General features: G+C 50.4%; 1 protein-coding gene across 13 annotated transcripts in view; it reads left to right on the top strand.

Annotated features, from left to right (window-relative positions):
• The window catches only part of LOC8023964 (NACHT domain- and WD repeat-containing protein 1), a 64,675-nt gene that overhangs the window by 20,809 nt on the left and 24,891 nt on the right, over window positions 1-18,975 (top strand). For 7 of the 13 annotated variants that reach the window (XM_029977125.4, XM_029977128.4, XM_040504894.2 and 4 more), the window contains 4 exons: window positions 6,067-6,277; window positions 6,640-6,775; window positions 10,629-11,340; window positions 17,445-18,494. In XM_029977125.4, the coding sequence (XP_029832985.3) occupies window positions 6,067-6,277; window positions 6,640-6,775; window positions 10,629-11,340; window positions 17,445-18,494 (2,109 nt within the window). The remainder of the gene's footprint in view (window positions 1-6,066; window positions 6,278-6,639; window positions 6,776-10,628; window positions 11,341-17,444; window positions 18,495-18,975) is intronic. The other 6 variants (XM_040504897.2, XM_040504896.2, XM_040504893.2 and 3 more) reach the window with 1 other exon arrangement.

Genomic DNA, 18,975 nt, shown 5'->3' on the forward strand with positions numbered 1-18,975 from the left:
GTATTTTCGAGGATATGGGCAGAATATGCCCGTCATAAGTGATTTTGAGAAAAAAAAAGTGGGGAATTTTTATTTATGCATTTCTTGAACAGATACAGTTGCTAAATGATTTTTCGGACGCCGATAATTTGGACTTGTTCTATATTTCTGACCTAAAGGAGCAAATGTGACCTACCCAATAGAAATAGTGCATATTCGTGACCGATATTTCGGACAGTTTGAAGCCTGAAAGTTATATGTTTTGGACAAAATCCTCGCGAGCGAACAACGGGAAACACCACCGACAAGCGACCATTTTGGATTCTTTTTTGGCTGCACATGGATTGGCTTGGTTTGGCGGCGCTACTTGAGTACTGCTAAGTCCTACCGCTAGGTGACGATGTACGGCTTTTTTTTTTTTTTCTCTAGCTGCGCGTCATTATCATCATCATTGTTGTCACCATTTTGCTTTTTTCATTCGCCATTGCAGTCGTGGACTTGCGCCTCTCATCTCGATCTCGTCTTGTTGAATCATGTTTTCGTTTTTTGGAATGCGCCGGGATCAGTAGATCAGATCTGAGATGGAGCATGCGATCCGAACGGAGTCGCTCCGCCTCGAGATCCCCAGTGGAACATGACCATTCCTCCGAGATCGGCAGATGCCTTCCCGTCATTCGCTTTTCAGGGAATTCGTTTCCTGTGGTTCCGGATCTCAAAGCACATGTTTTCGCAATCGCGGCGCTAACAACACTTGTTCAACGAACGAGCGAAGTTAATCATGATGTGAAAGATGCGTAGCCCACTTGCCTCTTCATCGGAATCCTCGTGAATGGTGTCCAAGTACTTCTCGATTTTTGGCCTCTTCTGCGGAGGCTTGAAAAGGCAGTCGAATTGATGCGGGACATACAAGCAATCCTCGTTGTTGCTGCTACTCGAGCGGCTGCTGCTGGAGGAGCTGCTTGGGCAACTCGGCGAGGAACTTTCGTGTAGCAGCAGTAAAGCGGGCGGCACTTCGCAAGCGGCCATTACGAATTGCCCTGCGAGAAAGGAAGTCACGTGTGCGTGCCGAGGGCTGGCCAGACTGGCTTTTGTTCGAATCCACCAAGATCGGCGGAGCGACTTTTGTCAGATCCGGATCAAGATCTGGAGTGGGAGCTGATCCAAAACGACGAGTGGAACACATCCGTCTTGATCCCGATCACCCAGTGAAATAAACGCGCTTCAAAAAAGTTAAAACGCTACTTGGGGACATAGCCCGACTGTTAGGCGAGAAAATTGTACTGTTTTAAATGTCGTGGAAAACTTGATGGACGTGGACAAAAAATATTCTCATAAACTGCGCAGCAGTTCCTAAGCAGTTTCACTGTTGGTCCGCCAGGGGGCCAGCATTTCGGTTTCCGGTGGACTTGCCTCCACTTCTTCCTTGGGCTGTTAGCCACAATGTAACCCTTGGTATGTACATAATAAAATACTTATGGGCACAACAGTGGCTACGAAGATGAGATTGGATGATTGAAGCAACGAACGGTGAGCGCTCAAGTCCTACTCAAGCCCAACATGTCGCAACAGACGCCGCCGACATTCAGGTCGTCGCGTACGACGCAGGAGTCCAAACGTGGACCAGCTACGCCGAAAGGCTTTTTTTTTTTAAGTGAACGCTATCTGTATGCTCACCTACCAAGTCTTTTGGCGCCTAGGAAGCCTATGCAGGCAAGCTATACAGACATCCTCAAGGTACTAGCGCAACATCTCAACCCCGAATCTTCTCAAATTTACAAGACATACCGTTTCCAAACATAAATCCAAGGACCGAGTGAAAAAGCGGTGGACTACCTCGCCGAGCTTGGAAAAATCGCAGACAACTACAATTTCGGCGCTGCGCTCGAGCAAAACCTCCGCGATCTGTTTGTCATTGGCCTACGGGACAAGGCTGCAAAGATGGTACTACTAGCCAAGCCAAAGACACTGAACCGCGACGAGGCACTGGGAATTGCAAGAGCTGCAGAAGTAGTGACTGAGAATGTGACGCAGTTGTCTAAGACAACCGGCCAGGCACAACTGCCTGCAAGGGAAGTCGGTGCACTGCAAGTGACCGGCAGACGTCTTTTTCAAAAGGCAGCTCAACAAAATGCCCAGAACTCAGCACGACCGTGCATCCGTTGTGGTGACAGTAAACACACTCCGCCCAACTGCCCTCACAGGTTGACAACATGCTTCAAGTATAAGAAACAGGGACACCTGGCAAGTGCCTGCCTTGTTCACCAGTGCAAGCGAGGACAACACCATCAGTTTCACACAAACACCTTGTCAATGGAGGATGATTTTGTGGAGCCAAGTGATTCCTCGCAGCACCTGTACTTTGTGAGCACAGTGCTGCGAGCCTCTCAAATGGGGTCAAATCATCAAGCCTTTCAAATGGGGGCTGGTGACCCTGAGCATGGTCTTGGACGCTGGCTCACCTTTTTGTGTCATATCGAAAGACGCTTACAACAAACATGCTGCTTGGTGGCCTCCACTCAATCATTTTGTTCTGCTACCTAGGAAAGCTGCCGGTTGTGGGAGCCCTGCACCTACCAGTTAAACAGGGCTGCAAACAAGCCAACAGGTTCCTGTATGTGGTGGACTATCCCAGCCCACTCGGTCACGACATGATCCACGAGCTTCAGCTTCTCTCTACAGAACACGTCAACAGCCTGCAGCCCTTGGACATAAATGTGAATACAATGGTCAAGGCGGAAGAGAGACCTCTTGGATGGAGGTTTGATGAAGGGTCCCCCAGCACATCTTAACTTGCGGAAGGATGTCAAGTCAAAGTTGATGAAGGCACGCCCGCTGCCATTTGCACTGCACAACAAGGTGGCTGCAAAACTGGTTGTGCAACAGTGGAATCCTATCACCTCATTTTGACTGGGCTACCCCAGTGGTTCCCGTTACGAAAAAGGATGAAGGAATTTGCATTCGTGATGATTTCAAGGTGACAAGACTGCCTGTGATGTGGACCCCCTTCCACGGACTGGTTTTTAAAGCTGGATCTGCGAGATGCATTGTGCCATGTCGCCCTAGACCAGGAATTCAGAAAGGGCTTTACTGCTACAACCATCTTCCTTATGGCTTCGGCTCCTGCTCTGTTTCAGCAGAAGATGGAGAGCATCCTTTGGGGCATCCCAGGAGTCTTCCTGGACGACATCTGGTTGGAGAGGCACCCCAGGACTTTGGCGAGACTCTCTGGAAAGTGCTTGCCGCGTCCTAGGGAAATGGAAATCTTTTAAGTGCAGACAAGTGTGGATTTGGCTACGAGAAAGTTGTGTACTTGGGTCACTAGATTGGCAGAGATGGACTTGACCCATCAGAGCAGAAGCTCGAAGCCATCATGAAGGCCCCAGCACCACGAAACTTGCATAAGCTTCGCTCCTTCCTGGGATTCATGAGCTATTGCAAATGCTTGCTACCTCAATTGTCGCAGCTTCTATACCTGGTTTCAGCTTAAGTCCAGATGCCACCGACGCCACAATGTAAACCAAGCAGCATCAAAATGGCAAGTTACTAGGCCTCTTCTGTTTACAGTTGGTTCAGAACATGATTTGATGCTGTCTGATGGGTCCCATCAGCTTGTAGCATCGTCTGGGTCTGGACTTAAGGTGAAACAACTCCACTCTACAACTGTCTCCGACACAATGTCAAGTGGAGATGGGGACCCGAAGAAGATCTTGCATTCAACAGGGCAAAACAAACGCTGCTGCAGTCAAGTCTTCGGGTGCACTACGACGCCACTCAGGAACTGGTCCTAGAGTGCAGTGGCGTAGCCAGAAAGTTTTCCTTTTGGGGAAGGGGGGGGCTGAGGTGGCTGGGATGTCCATGACTTGGGGAGCGGAGAGGGGGAGGGGGGTTCGAAATGCATGTGTATATTATAGGGTCGGCTGGATTTCAGGGGGGGGGGGGGGGCCCGCTAGAATGCGACACATCCCCGGAGAGAGTTGGGCAGTGTTGTCCCATAACAGCGCAGGGAAAAATGACTAGCAACTGGAGAAAGGGGCTTTAGCACTCATATTCGGAGTAACCAAGTTTGGTGACTATCTGCTGGGTAGACACTTAAAACTGACCATGAACCCTTGGTGGGACAAAGAAAGCAGAGCCACTCCAGCCACCGCAGCTGCCAGAATACAGCGTTGGGCATTCACACTAGGAGCATACGACTACAACATCCAGTACAAGCCTGGTCAAGCAAACCAAAATATGTTGAGTCGTTTGCCACTCCCACACAACAAACCCAGACAGATGCAGCCAGAAACAGCAGCTTGCATGGAGTGTAAGCCATGGATGGACACCGGTCCTGTTTCCAAGAAGCGGCTGGAAGACCTACAACTAAAGATCCCGTTCTAGTAGTGCTTCGAGAGACAATCGGGAAAGGCTGGCCAAGGAAACTTAAAGATCCAGTCCTTCAACCCTTCTGGCAGCAGAGAGATAGCTTTGTCCTGGATGCTTTTCTCATCCGTAGGGGGAAGAGAGTGGTCATCCCTGAGAAGGCATGAGACACTTTCCATCAAGAGCTTCATGGCACACACATAAGTATCAACGCGACGAAAACACTCGCACGGTCAGTACTCCGGTGGCCAGGTATTGATCAAGCAATCGAAGATTCCCTGCAAACTTGTATAGTATGTCAACAGGCCAATGCTACCGGTGGGAGAACCACGAGCTTGACCTGCGACCACTACACCTTGGAGAAGAGTCCATGTGAATTACGCTGAACCTATTGAGGGTACCATGGTGCTCATCGTGGTTGACAGCTACTCTGGCTGGATTGAAGCACTACAGACACCGGCAGCAACTTCAGCAGCTACAGCTGAGCACCTGAGAAATCTCCTTGGCCATTTTGGACTCCCTGTTTGTCTTGTGTCCGACAATGGAACATCATTTACCAGATCACTGTTTACCAAAATTATATCCCGAAATAAAATCTGGCACCGAAGATCTGCATTTCAGTGTCCACAATTGAATGGTCTTGCGGAGAGAGCCATGAGAATGGCTAAGGATGCATTGATGAAAGAAAGCAATTTGGAGTTGGTGAACGTTGGGTGCCAAGAGTCACCGCCAGGGTATTGGGAAACCGTATAGCTTTAGTGAAGTCCCATCATGGCTCAATAACATGCCACATAGATCAGTTGTACCCTCAACATTAGAACTCGACCCTCGTGAATTGATTGGCCACCGTATCCTAGCATGTTCGGCAGTGTAACACTGGAGAATCTAGATGGGATACCCGTAACTAATCCTGCCCCACCAGGACGCCCTGTTTGTGTATGTAGAGCACCAATCCGAATGAACTTTTAGCTCGTGGTGGTGGGTTGGATTTGTCTGCCAGGGGGCCGGCATTTTCGTTTCCGGTGGACTTCCAGCGCAACTTGCCGCCACTCTTTGTTTTTCTTTCGACCATTAGCCATGATGTAACCCACAGCAGACAACAGAGTGCGTCGTCTACTCGCTGCGCCTATCGGGAGATGGCGCCTCAAGTAAATAGCGTCACAAACTCGGTCGTCTGGGAATGCGCCCTCCCTTGAATTGGTCAAGATTTTTGCTCTCATATTTTATAGGAAGAGAGCTTAATGTTGAAATTTCACACGGTCAAACTGACCTGCTCGGTGCCCGTTCGGTGAAAGTTCGAGCTTTCTACGTGCAAGGGGCAATTTTTCAGGCTTGTTTAACAGCGGAAGGTCCACTTGGGATACCCTCTACTAGTTGTTTCCTGACAGAGTACAAGCATGGGGGTGAAACCAGGGCCTCCAATTTGCCTTTCTCGAAGCACGTGACAAATCCGTGCCCGCCGCCTTTTTTTGTGACTGTTCCCCTTGGTTAGAGAGAGAAGGGAGAGGCTTGACGCATACATGGATGCCGCCTCGGACATTTGCTGGCTTACGGCCCGTGATGCACCACTCTGTCATCGCTGCTTGGTTTCTCCCCACAAGCCGGCTGAAACAAGGAGCACAAAAGGGATAATCTGCTTGCAAAAGAGTGGGACTTTTAAATGGGCCAATCAGGGCCCTGGATTTGGTACGTACTTGGTGAGCAGGTCCCACTCGGCTGCTACAGGTGCTGCTGCCTGAGCGGCTGGAGGGCGGGCTGCCCCAGACGCTGCCCCCGTGGCTGCCCGGTGGACTGGCGGGTGGCCTGGCCGAGTGGTATGTGCCGGACGGACGGGGCGGCCAGCGACTGCGGGCCCCTGTGGGGGAGTCGGCCCCCCTAGAGGCGGCCCTGCGGGAGGCCCTCTCGCCCCTCCAGCGGGCCCTCTACCTGACGTCCGGTGAGGCTGCCCTCGTTCGAGCGCTCACCTCGCGAGCTTTGTCGAACCACCTTTCATAACTACATGTTTGGAGGATGCACATTTCATCGACACTGCAATGTTTTGTGGAAACTTGTCTCGTGGACACATGAGTTTGCTTGCTGGAAGCATGCCCGAACTGAAGTAGGGCAAAGAGAAATTTGCGAGCCTTAATCCTAGACACCCCTCGCTCGAGGAAACTTTAATATAATCTCATGGAAACCGCCAAGGGTGTCTGCGGCGCTTTGGACGAAACGTTGCTAGGTGTGTCCATGAGACCTTTAGATGAAATGCCGATGAAAGGTAGTTGGATGAACTGATTGGCCCCACTGACCCTCGGGCAGTGCTGGAGGAAGAGGTGCGGGCGGCGGTGCTCTGTCCGGCCCAGCGGCCCCAGGATTGCGTGTGGCTGGAGCGGCGATGGACGCACCGGCCACGCCCGGACGGGGCCCCGCCTGCCGACGACGACGGGGCCCGCAGGTGAGCCTTCCGGGCACCTCGCTGTCTTTTGGAAGAAAGTGCGCTTTTTGTGCTGGCGTACTCTGCTAATCACACCTGTCCGTAACGCGGGACTGCACGGCTTCTCTTTCAAGCGCTGGTCTGGTGGCATTCGCGGCAACAGTGACCTGGGGCAAGATGGAACACCCCGCTCCATTGGGGGTCGCCGACATTCTCGACACGCTCGACGCTGGCTTGATAAGAGTTGTGGCGAATAATTCTAAAGGCATAGCATTCGAGTCTCTTTCAATGGCGACATTGTGGATAAACCATGTCGCTTTATTTTCTACAAAACTTGAAAGTATAAAACAGAGAGGACGAGGACGGGAACAGGACATCTTTCATCTTTTTATTTTCTATTGCCAGTGCTCTGACGTGAGGAGCATGATAGCAGCCTCCCGTGTTCCCCTGATCGAGCAGGCTGGTCCACGTTGCCCCAGCTGAGTTTCTGCCTATGGCACCAGTCGAGCACTGAAAGCTGTATGCTCCCGTGTTCTGGACAAGTGTGATTAGCACATTTGGAGCAAAACAATGGTCAACATACATACCATATTTACATGAGTGTAGGTCGACCCATTTTTCAATTTTTGATCATTTCAGGGGGGGGGGGGGGGGGGGGGGGTCGACTTATAATTGAACCAAAGCATTCCGCCACCGACAAAAATGAAACAATCGTGATATCAAGATCATCTCGGCTTATTACGAGTTCAGCCGGATGTACCTGTAGCATTGCGCCATTCTGTGCACTCATTCTATAAGAGCTTTTTTTTTTCTCTGCACAAGCGAGTACCACTGATAGCGATTCGCAAATCAGCCCAAATGTACGGTGGTGAACGGTGCACGGCACACCCGACTCCTGGGAGGGGTGGCACTTGATGTAAGAGCCACTCCGGAATGGCTGCTGGAACAGCCTCACTCCCTGCTGCTGCTTTTCACACGATTCATGGTTGCACGTTGTTTGATCGATTGTCGAGGTCATGCTAGAGTGCCAACTACGTTCCTCTGTAGTGACAGGCGTGATCCAGGTAGTTTACGTTTTTGTATGGCCATTTTTTCAAAAGCAACCAACAACTGCGCAGCTGGACGCAAGTTTGACCAGTCAGAGTGGGTGGTGTTCGAGTGGCGTCTGCAACGGCGCAGGATCTTAACTGTGACAGCAAACTAAGAGGCTTCCACGGGACAAAGTCTGGATAAGGTCTGCATGCTTTCTGGAGTTGGAGGTCGAGCTTGCAACGTACGTCGCAGAAGATGCGGTTGATGCGGTCATTTGCAAAGTGCGAGATTTCTTTGGACGACGACGTGCCTTGAGAAGGCAGCTGTGACAACGACGGGAAGGACATCACGAGTGCAGACGAATGGTTGTCGCAGACAGAGTGAGAATGACAGGGAGCAGTTTGGATAGCGATTGGGCATCTTGTGCACACGTGCATGCGCAGCCAAAGCACCCTGGATGCCAGGCTTTCGAAAGAGACATCTGCCATTCTCATATGTTCACCATGCAATGCATCCCCAAAGTATAACTTTTATTTTTATTTTTTGCTGACGTGCATGGGGGGGGGGGGGGTTGACTTACAATCATTTGTGTTTAAACCCAAGACTGGGAAGGAAGATATATTAGAAGAGAGGTGACAGGCAAGCATCTCAAACTCGGCTAACAAAATTTATTTCATACAACGCTTTAATATTCTTCAAGTTTCCCTCCCAGGCTCAGGGGTTGAACATCACGATTTTCATTTGTAGCGGCGTACCAGCGAGCCTGCCCCGCACTGGATGCTTTGTCTGGCACTGTACGCAGATCTTGTCGACACCGTATTTGTGGCCCGTTGTGTGTCTGCCACACTCCAGGGAATAAGTGGCAGTTCGAAAGTACTTGCCCACTGCCCTCATAAAACTTTCATGTAGCCTGATGGCGACGTTCGTAAACCCAAGTGCCCAATTTCACAGCAGCTATTGTCATGTGTTAACTTCTGGTCTTCGTTCAGATCAGAAGGAAGAAAAAAGGTACAGTGTAATCCACTTATAACGATACCAGATATAACGATATATCGCTTATAGCGATCAAATTTTTTAGATTTGATCGCTATTTTTTTAGATTTGATTTGATCCAGATATAACGATAATCGGCTATAACGATTGGATTTTGCGGTTTTCTCAATATCGTTATAAGTGGACTGCACTGTACTCGCATTGGTAGAAAGAAGATAAAAGTAACGTCTTAATACTTAAGCGGTTGGGGTGGCCACACAGGCTGTGGTTTCGTTCATGATCGCCACACAGGCATTCCAGTCTCACGTGCGCGTGCACACACAGTGCTCCGGCTCACGAGGTCTCGTCGTCGTCTTTTTTTCTTTAAGGGGTCGCTTACTTGTGGGAAGTCTACACATGTGGGCGGAAAGTGACCGTGGATGATACGAAAGCCATAAAAAGGACAGCTTTCTGAAGCTTTACTCCCGTAATCTTTCTTATCTGCGCTTCAAAATATGCCGAAAAGCAGGAGCAGAGGCGCAAACGTGGAGGATAGGGATGGCGGGGACGCCGACGGCGAAGACGCAGAGTGTGCACCACCCTGCGTTCGGTGCGCCTCGAAAAAGGATTGTGGCTACTACGCTAACATTTTTTTAAATCTTCTGTATTGAAATATTTTGGTCTGCATAAGGGGGTGCCACGCAATTACTGTAAAACCCTTAATGTTCGCAAGCCCTCAATTTTCGCGAATTTCACGAATTGAAGAATTCGCGAAATTTAAGGGTGCGCGAAAATTTCGGTCTTTAAAATTTTCAATGCAGGCGTCTGGAATTCGCGAAATTTAGTGGTCGCGATTATGTCATCTGTGACCGATTCGCGAAAAATGGGGGCCGCGAAAATAAAGGGTTTTACAGTATATGGCCATCAGATTACACAAGTCGGCAGAAACCTTAAATAGACGGCAATCAACGTGAACTCAAACATGCTAAAAGGTCTTATAGGGCCCCTGAAAAGAAAGAAAAAGTTTTTTTATTAAACAGTCTGGTTGGGACATGTGTGTCAAAAAAACAAATTTTATTTAAAAAAAATTTTTTTAGAGCAATATTGACGGCCGAGACACAATTTAGTTGGTAGTCACCTCCTTTCACTTGTTTTCTCTCTAAACGTTTCGGGTGCATGGAGGAGAGGTGGATTGGCTTGGCCATCACGTTGAGGTAGAGGAGAGTGTATGACCACCTTTGTTGAGGTGGAAAGAGTCTATGACCATTCCGTAACGTCATGGACCTTGCACGCCGAATTTAAAATAAATTTCGCACTGTCAATATTGCCTTAAAAATTTTTTTTTTTTTTTTTTTTTGCGTAAAATTAATTTTTTGACATCTGTGTCCCAACCAGACTGTTTGCCAAAAAAGCTAAAAGGTAGCGGCATATTTATGTTGCAAAGACAAGTTTTTATTTAGGAGCGATTCAGAACTCTCGCTGGTGTTTGGAGACGTTGAGCCCGGAACGTGTATAGAGAAAAGCCATGGGGCGAATGTGGGGCCCGAGTGGCCTCTTTGAAGCACGTGACAGATGCGCACCCGCTGGCGACTGGACACGCCTGGCGGCAGCGCCTCTCTTTTGTGACGTGTTAACCTGGTTTATGTCGTAGAGAGAGGGGCTCATTTACACGGATGCCGCCTGGGAGATGTTGTTGCCATCAACGCTGCTTGGTTCGCTGTTATGAGCCGCCAAGGAGTGCGGGTCTTCTGCCTGTGAAAGAGCGGGACATTGAAGTAGGCCGTGCCCTGGATTTGCTCGGCGAGGAACGTTCAATACGGGAGCCGATTTAGGCTGGTCTGAAGACGAACGGGGTGCCCCATGTGCCCAGGTTTGGGGCCCTGCGCGGGGAGCTGGAAGACCGGCTGCCTGAGGCCCACAAGCTGGTGGTTCGAGCCCGCTGGGGGGAAGCCGAAGAGGCCTCGTACCTGGCAGAGGTGGGCTCCCTGTTGGAGCGTGCCCTGGGGGCTCTGGTAGATGGGGCGGCAGAAGCAGACGCCGCTCAGGAGGCGGGGCGTCCCTGCGGGGGCCTCGAGCGGGCCCTGGCCCTGGAGTTGTGTCAGCAGGGGGCCTGGGCACGGAGTCTGGCCCAAGACTTTGTCGGCCGCTCTGAGTCCCTGTCCCGGCTGGAGCGCTACGTGCGATCGGGGGGCGGCCGGCCCCTGGTGGTCCACGGGCCCTCTGGAGTAGGCAAGAGCGCCCTGGTGGCCCGGGCGGCCTCCCTGTGCGCAGACTGGCTGCCCGGCGCGCCCGTGGTGGCCCGATTTGTGGGCGCCGTGCCGGCTTCGCCTGACCGGCTGCTGTGCTCGCTCTGCGAGCACGTGTGTGCCCTGAGCGGCGTGCACCCGGCCGAGGCGTCGCGGAGCGGAGCGGACCGCCGGGCCCTGCTGGGGAGCCTGCTCGGCCGCTCGGAGCGGCCACTGGTGCTGGTGCTGGATGGGCTGGACCAGCTGGAGGGCGACTGGGACTGGCTGCCCGCCCGGCTGCCTCCCCACGTGCGCCTGCTGCTCACGCTGCGGGACGGCTGCCCCCAGCTGGTGCGGGTGGGACGCCAGTCCTTTTCGGGGACATACTTTGTTTTGGACGCGCCGAGACTGCCGCGGAGAATTTCTGCTTTTGTCGGGACGTGGGTCGACTCGGTCTTACAACCGTGGCTTTCAATTTGGAAGCCACAGTTGTCAAGCCCGCCCTGAAGGAATCCCTGCAGGGCAGACTTGACACACTTTTACCGACCCAGAGAATTTCTAAAATGTCCACGATGAATTTGGAGGGTTTTCACACGCAAATCTAACTATGGACAGCAGATGCTTCGACATGATGTTCGTCGACTCTTAAAGGTCCGCCGTTTTGTTTATAGTCTTCAATTTGGCTGGTAATTGGCAGGCTGTGTCAATAGCCCTTTCTCAACTCATAGCCAAAATATTTTATAAATATAAAATTTTTCCGCAGAGGTATGGAATTTTGAAGTTACGGCGGCCTTGAGGGTTCCAGGAGGTGACTCTCTATTGGAAACCATGCAAAATTCCTATTTTTCATTGCCCGTAACGTCACCGGCGGGCAGGCTGACGAGCGACTCGGGCAGCCGCGAAGTGCCTCTCCGGGCGCCAGCGATTGAAATTATTTTCTCACAGTATCAAGGTTTAAAGTTCCTTTGCAATGGGTAGCAATTTGTGCTCCGCAATATATTGTAGGAACAGTGCTGGGAAAAGCTTCTTTTCAATGCGTTAGCATTAGTACACTTGTTTTGACAAAAACCTGGCGGTGTCTTTTGTTTGTCTGTTGTCGCATGTGATGCTCCAATAGGTTCAAAGTGCTGACAGAAGCACACATCAACCTCTCCCCGACACTGACAAACTGACAGACACTGCCTTGTTTTCGTCAAAACGAGCCCTTTCATTTTTGCCAAAGTCACGCGCACAGCTGGCACAGAGCCGGAGAGGAGGAGGCGCCACGGAACTTTTCCTAGATAATAAAGCCAAAGCGCTGAATGAGATGGCGTTTGCAATCTGGACACAGATTGCAAACGAGTGCCGCGTCAGCGCTCGGCTTTGAGTCAAGTTTGAGTCTAACACTGATGCAATCGTCGTGTGCAATCTGTGCCAAGCTTTGGCCTTCGCTGATTATGCATCTCATTCAGCATTACGGCTTTGTTATCTCGGAGGTGTTACGTTGCAGCGCGGTGGAATGCGGGCGTGCTCAGTTGCCGCTCTGCTATCGACGGTTGTTCTTCGCTCTGGGTTTTCGTAGTAGCGGTGCGTGGGCTGTGATGTGTGTGTGTAGTTAAAATGATGGTTGCGGTTCACTTAACGAGTGATTTGTATGCGATTCTTTCCACGAGTGGTATGGATGTGGTTCTTTCCACGAGTGACATGGATAACCGCATCCAAGGGCGTCGACATACCCTGACTGGCAGAGTACAAAAAAGGGGGCGAAAAAAATTACAGGAACAATTGGTGGATTCTTGGGGAATCCGTTAGCACGACCTTTGGGAAACGCCATACACGTCCCTCTTTGGGAAACGCTAATACTGACCCCATAACGAGGTGGAAAAGAGGCAGCGAAAAATAGAGGAAGCAAAAGAGAGTCAAAAGAAAAAAGTGAAGGGGTCAGCGTTTCCCGAAGGGGGCCATGCGTGGCGTTTCTAAGGGTCATGCTTGCGCATTCCCCAAAAAAAACGCCAATGGATTTTCCTGTATTTTTTTTTACCCTTATTTTCATGAGAGTAAAAAAAATGCGCTCCCCAGCCAGCAGCAGTGGAGGCCAGCCATGTCAAGGTGCTTTTGCACGAGCTGTGCGCCGAGAGACGTCATGTGAAACATTCTCACTTATGCTCGGAATACTCTATGGCCGCGTGCTGCGAGTTGAGTAGTTGAGTATCCTTCTGGGGGCTGGGGCTGGGACAGCTTCAAGAGCGGCGAGCGCAGACTCGAGCCGGCTTTGACCACTACAACATCGGTCCAAAAAGGAGCGCTAATAATATTGAGGAAAATGGTGCACATTCTAACATTATAGTCGACATTTGGCACAGTCACATTTGTCTTCAGTGATTTTTTTTTTTTTTATAAACACTATATTTGTTTTGGACATGAATCTAGCTTGGGCTATTCTTGGAGTTCCACTCACACAGCCGATCTGTTGAAGACGAGAGCCGAAACGTCTAAACAAAGTTCAAGTCTGAGTTTAGACAGGACTTTTGACCCTTTGCTCTTCGTGTCTGGTATTAGAGGTTTATGGAGCAGGTGTTAAAGGGAAACTCCGCTTCATTCTCGGTTGTTACCAAACACTGCGACTCTCTTTAGTGTCATCTAGAGAGACCGAATGTCAAATATTATAACGTAATACCGCCTAAAAGATCACTAAACCGGCCGACAAAAACTGAGACGCGCGAAGTCAGCAAAATCCGCTAACTTAGCGGGCGACGTGCGGCGCAGCCAACGTTGTATTTCCGTTGTGGCTGACGTTTGTTGCATACGCAGTTTTTTTCTTGGTATTTTCTTTTCCAGGGAGAGCTTACCGGGCGGCGCTACGGACGTGCTCCACGTTTGAGCAAGCAAAGAGGCGAGCCTACTACAATAGAGATCAGTGGGCGAGACAGACAAAAAAAAAAAAAAAAATAAACGAGAACAAGAGAAACAAAAAGAGGAAGAGAGGGTTGTACGGGATGAGTTTCGCTGACACACCTGCCAACCGGTGCCAACCGACTAGCCGCCTGGGTTGCCGCCTACATAGCCTGCTTCGTTGCTGCTTGCGTTGCCTGTTCGCCGCCGCGGCTAGGCTTGCCCTCCCTCCTCCCTCCTCCCTCCTCGCCCTTCCCCTCGCATGCGCGTCTTTCTTGGGTTACGGCTAGTAGATCACGTGACCCCTTGTATTCCACGTGGGTGCGTATGCAACTGACGTTGAGAGTAGAATGTTGCCCGGCTGCGCCGAAGTTTCAGTTTCGGTTTGCGATTGTGGTAAATAACAAGATCGCACGAAAAATATTTTGCTTTTAATGAAACTAACTGTCTAGAGTTGTTTTGAAGTACTTTTCACGTTTATATCACCCACTATCTCAAAATTTCCGAAATCAAGCGGAGTTGCCCTTTAAGCTTCATTAGTATACGATAGAGCCGTTGTGTGGTTTCTCTTTAAATGGCTGGTGTGCAATATTCTCTCGCAGAAGAAATGGTGAAAAGTATTAATTTAATTCTATTGCGGAGAAATGTTGTATAATGCTGGAAAGGTTTTAAAACCATGAAAATATTCATATCATTGAGGGAATGCATGTAAATTTACAGCTGATGGAAACTGCAAAACCAAAACTTAAAAAGAAAAAAAAAAAAAATTTAGAATGACCTCTTTCCCATGTGCGCTCGTGGACGAGTGTTCGAGCCCGTTACATTCTACTCCAACAATAACAAAAAAGAAAAATTGGTACGATTCTTTTTTGTAACTTTTGTTAACTTGTTTTGAATTAAAAATTTTATGATGCATTTCTGTATTTTCCACTCTATTGTATCTTTAAGCAAATATCCTTTATTCGAAGATGAATGGTGGATTTACATATTTTGTATGCCTTTCATTGCACCTTGATGTTTGGCTTGGTGGTTGCAAAGTTCTTTTAATTGTCATTTAGCACAATCTTCATGAGCAGTAACCTGTCATCTGGCCTACACGCATTGCAGTTCATTCCATTCTATAGATTTCATTGTTTACGAGAATCACAGTCTACATGTGTTAGGCCACAGCCCAACACGCGTATCTTTGCCGCTTTGGAAGGTGAGCAAAGTACTTGCCACACGCATAAATGCTGAAAATGGCACCGACCAGAGGTGCTTCTCTGGATTCGTCTGTAGAACTTTTGCTAAGTTACTTAAGCACCAAAGAGCATATGCATGCTACAAGAGTAATTACTGACATTTGCAGCAGTAATTTTCCTGAAGAAAATCTAAAACGACTGGCACATTCCTTCAGGTAAGACAAGCATGTGTGGCACTTGTACCAACATTCCGAGCATACTCCATGGTTCTTGGGTAGGTTGTCAAAGAATGTATTGCATAACTCTTTGGCTTTTCTTTGCCAGTGGAAATGCCAGCTTCTGATAGAAGGAGAACGGATTTGCTAGCCATTTCACGAAACTAGCAAGCCGTGGTTTGAGCGTAACGAGTTGCAGACACGGTTTTTTTCAAGATCATGATTGTTTTCCGTTTTTTTACCAGTTCAGCACGTAGGCCCAGGCCATACTTAGTGCAACTAGAGATTATTATGAACTTGAGATAGCACTAACGCCCCTGTTTTCCTGCTGTTCGACGCAAGAAAGGCGGGCGCGAGCGTACCTGATTGCTGGCCGCGCGTCTCGCTGCCAGCGGGTGACGTCACGTTTGGATGGCGGAGAAAACTGGGGAGAACGATGTATTGGTTTTGGCAGCGTACAAAATATCACTTTTTTAAGGGGGGACATGAGTCCTGTGGGAAATCGCGTACCGCCGCCGATTCGCCGTTTCCCACGTGGTCCGTCAACAACCCGAGTCCAGCCTGGTTCTTTCACGGGAGCGGGATTCCGCTCCCAGTTTATTGGTACAATAACACACAACGCTACAAAACACTCAGTCTAGAATACAAATACAAGCTACATTACACAAATATTTACAACAGCACGTTAAGCCCAACGCTAAACACAAAGAAGGCCTTAGGCCTCGCGTCCCGCGATATCCTAGATCCGGTCGCCACCCACTTGCCTGCCTGCGTCTCGGTCTCGTCCGGAGTTCTTAGAGGCCTCTCGCCCCCTGCCCCACCGAGTATATCTATCGATGGGCGAGGAGGTTTCTCCTCGCCTGCCACGGGGGCGCCTGCAGCGCCCTCCAGTGGCTAGGAGAGAAAGCGGCGCGTCGGGAGCCGAATTCGAGATCCCGATCGACCCCGCGGCAACACGACCATGTGATCGTGTCGCGGCCAAGATTGGCCGAATGGTTTGATGGGCGCCCTCGTGAATTCACAGTGCGCCATAGTTCTTGGAGCCAAAAACGTCCTAAAACCGTATTCTTTTGAAAATGGCGATGGCTGTTGTTCTTCTGAATTTACCAGGCTTCTAATTTTGTGGGTGAATATTTGGGCTATAAATCAACTAATAATGCCTATGCGGGCTGAATGTGAGTTGAAGTTGACTGTAAAACATTGTTTTCACAAGACACAATTTTTGGACTCTTGAAAAATTTGCAGGAGGGATATCTCAGCATCCAGAGCAGATAGAAATATAACCTTTCCTGAAATGTGTAGCTAAATGTGTGAAGCATACAATGTTGAGAGCAGATTTTCTAATAAAACTCTAGAAATGTTTTTATTTTATCTTTTGTTTTATTACTTGTTAGCCATGTATTGAGCACTGAACTTCAATGTGTGGTAAAATCACTAATAGTGGGTTTATCTTAAAAGTACTTCCAACATTGTATGCTCTACACTTTCTAGTATCTAGCCATGTGTCAAAAAGGATATTTTGTTGAGCAGTTTTTTTCCTATCGTTCCTCCAAACAAAGGCAGGCAAGTTTTAATTACCTTGAGGACAATTCTCCTGACTGAGAAAACGACCCGCTATATGAAATCAGCGCAAAAAGCTGAACAAGCTTATGCAGTTTCACTGAGTTTGGTCACAGAATAAGAAAAAAAGCTCCAAGACCAAATTCACTCTAAAGTGAATCTGGAGGAAGGAGATAGCATTTCGGAATCAGGAAGCCATCTGCATTCAGGTGATGCCTTTGGATTACGTAGCTAAAAGAAATCGGCAGAGTTCCTTTAAATCACCTTAAAGCAGTAGCATAGATCTAGGCAAAATTTTTCCAAAAATTTTTGTTGCTTATTTTTGGAAAACATTTTGAAATGTATAGTAATTGAACCATTTTTGTTGTTTTTGGTTCCAGTATTAATTTGCTACTGTTACTTTGATTAGCGTATGACTGAGTATTTTTGGTTACCATCCATTGTACAGACTGCTCCCCAACTGCCTAGGGTTTGGAGGAAGCTCTTCTTTCCCCACCATTTGTACAAATGGAAAGTGAACAATATGATTGAAAGGAGCCGCATACTGTTGCTTCCTTGGTCAGGCAGTCCAGTGCCGTCTCATCCGAGCTAGTTTTGTGGGGAGGCCAGGGTTGCAAGAGGGGGCTCCCCGCAGGACGAGCTGGAGCCCGAGTGCCTGCTGGCCCTGGGGCCGCTACCAGGCCCCGAGATGGAGGCCATCGTGCGGGCCGCCCTGGAGCGGAGGGGCTGCGTCCTCAACCCCGAGCAGTGGACGCTTGTGGCGGCCTGCTTGGAACACAGTCCGCTGCAGGCGCGCCTCCTGGCCGCCCTGGCGGAGCGCTGGGGCCCCGACGACCAGCCCCCCGGGGATACCACGCTGGGTGGCCTGGCGGCGGAGGCGGTGAGGCTGGCAGAGCGCGCGGTCGGGCCCCGGCTGGTGCCCTTCGTACTAGGGCTGCTGTCCGTGGCCCGCCACGGTCTCTCGGATGCCGAGGTACTGGACGCGCTGTCCCGACACCCGGCCACATTCGAGGCCTGCCCGCACCTGGACGGCAGCCCAGCGCGCTGCCCACCTGGCCTGTGGGCGCTAGTGCGCACTGTGCTGCGGCCCTTCCTGCGCACGCGCGTGGTGGCGGGCCGCGCACTGCACACGTGGCGCGGCGAGGCCCACCGATCCCTGCTGTGCGAGGGGCGCCTGGACGCCGACACAATGCGGGGCTGCGCGCTCGCCCTTGTGGCGCTCTTCTCGGAGGGCCGGGACGCGCGCAGCCTGGTGGAGCTGCCTTGGATCGCGCTCGGACTCGCGCGGCGGGGGGACGGGGCTGCCTTGGGGGCTGCCCTGGGTGCCCCGGGGCAACCCCCGAGCGCCCTGGTGCGGGAGCGCTTCCTACTGGACGCTGGCTGGCTGCGGGACAAGGCAACGGCGGCCGAGCCCTGGCTGCTCCTCGAGGAGCTGCGGACCTACCTTTCCCTGGAGCCCTCGGACGCCGAGTGCTGCCTGCTGGCCGAGACCCTGGAGCTCGCGGCGTACGCCCTGCGCTACGACGGCCGCCAGCTGGCGGCGCAGCTATGGGCCCGACTGCGGCGACGGCTAGAACAGGGTGACCTGCCCCGGCTGGAGGCCCTCTGTGCAGCCCTTAGAGCGGCGGGACCCGGGCTGGAGCCCCGCAGCGCCCACCTGAGGGAGCCCGGGGCCCAGACTTGGGTAATTTAACAGAGCCAATTACCCAAATTCCTTTTTTATAAAGTAGTGGCACTTTTCCACAAGATCACCAAGTTTATTACAGAACGTGCAAGCAAAGTTGGCGCAAGGCAACACTCAAAAAGCCACATGATTTCATGACTGTACCCAATCAATGTGTTGCTACTGCGAAAAGTAATGACAAAAGTTACAATGTTAATTCAGGGAAAGTAATTCTACTACAGTGACAAGTTACACCTTGGAAAGGTAGCGTTTTACAGTGACAAGTTACCAAAAAAATGCCTCTACGAAATTTCACAGGGAATCTGACTTGGTACAATTGGTCATGAGACGTCAATTTTCTCGCTAAACTTGGTGGGGGAATCGAATCGGTCTGTAGCTCTTTTCGGGTCACATGGGATCATTTTCCCGTTCAGTTTAGCGGGGAAACTGATTTGGTGTATATATCACGTCAGTTTTCCCGCTAGCAGGGAAACTGAATTGA

The sequence above is a fragment of the Ixodes scapularis genome, unplaced genomic scaffold (genome assembly GCF_016920785.2).
Source record: "Ixodes scapularis isolate PalLabHiFi unplaced genomic scaffold, ASM1692078v2 PGA_scaffold9__187_contigs__length_104089568, whole genome shotgun sequence".
Classification (NCBI taxonomy): domain Eukaryota; kingdom Metazoa; phylum Arthropoda; class Arachnida; order Ixodida; family Ixodidae; genus Ixodes; species Ixodes scapularis.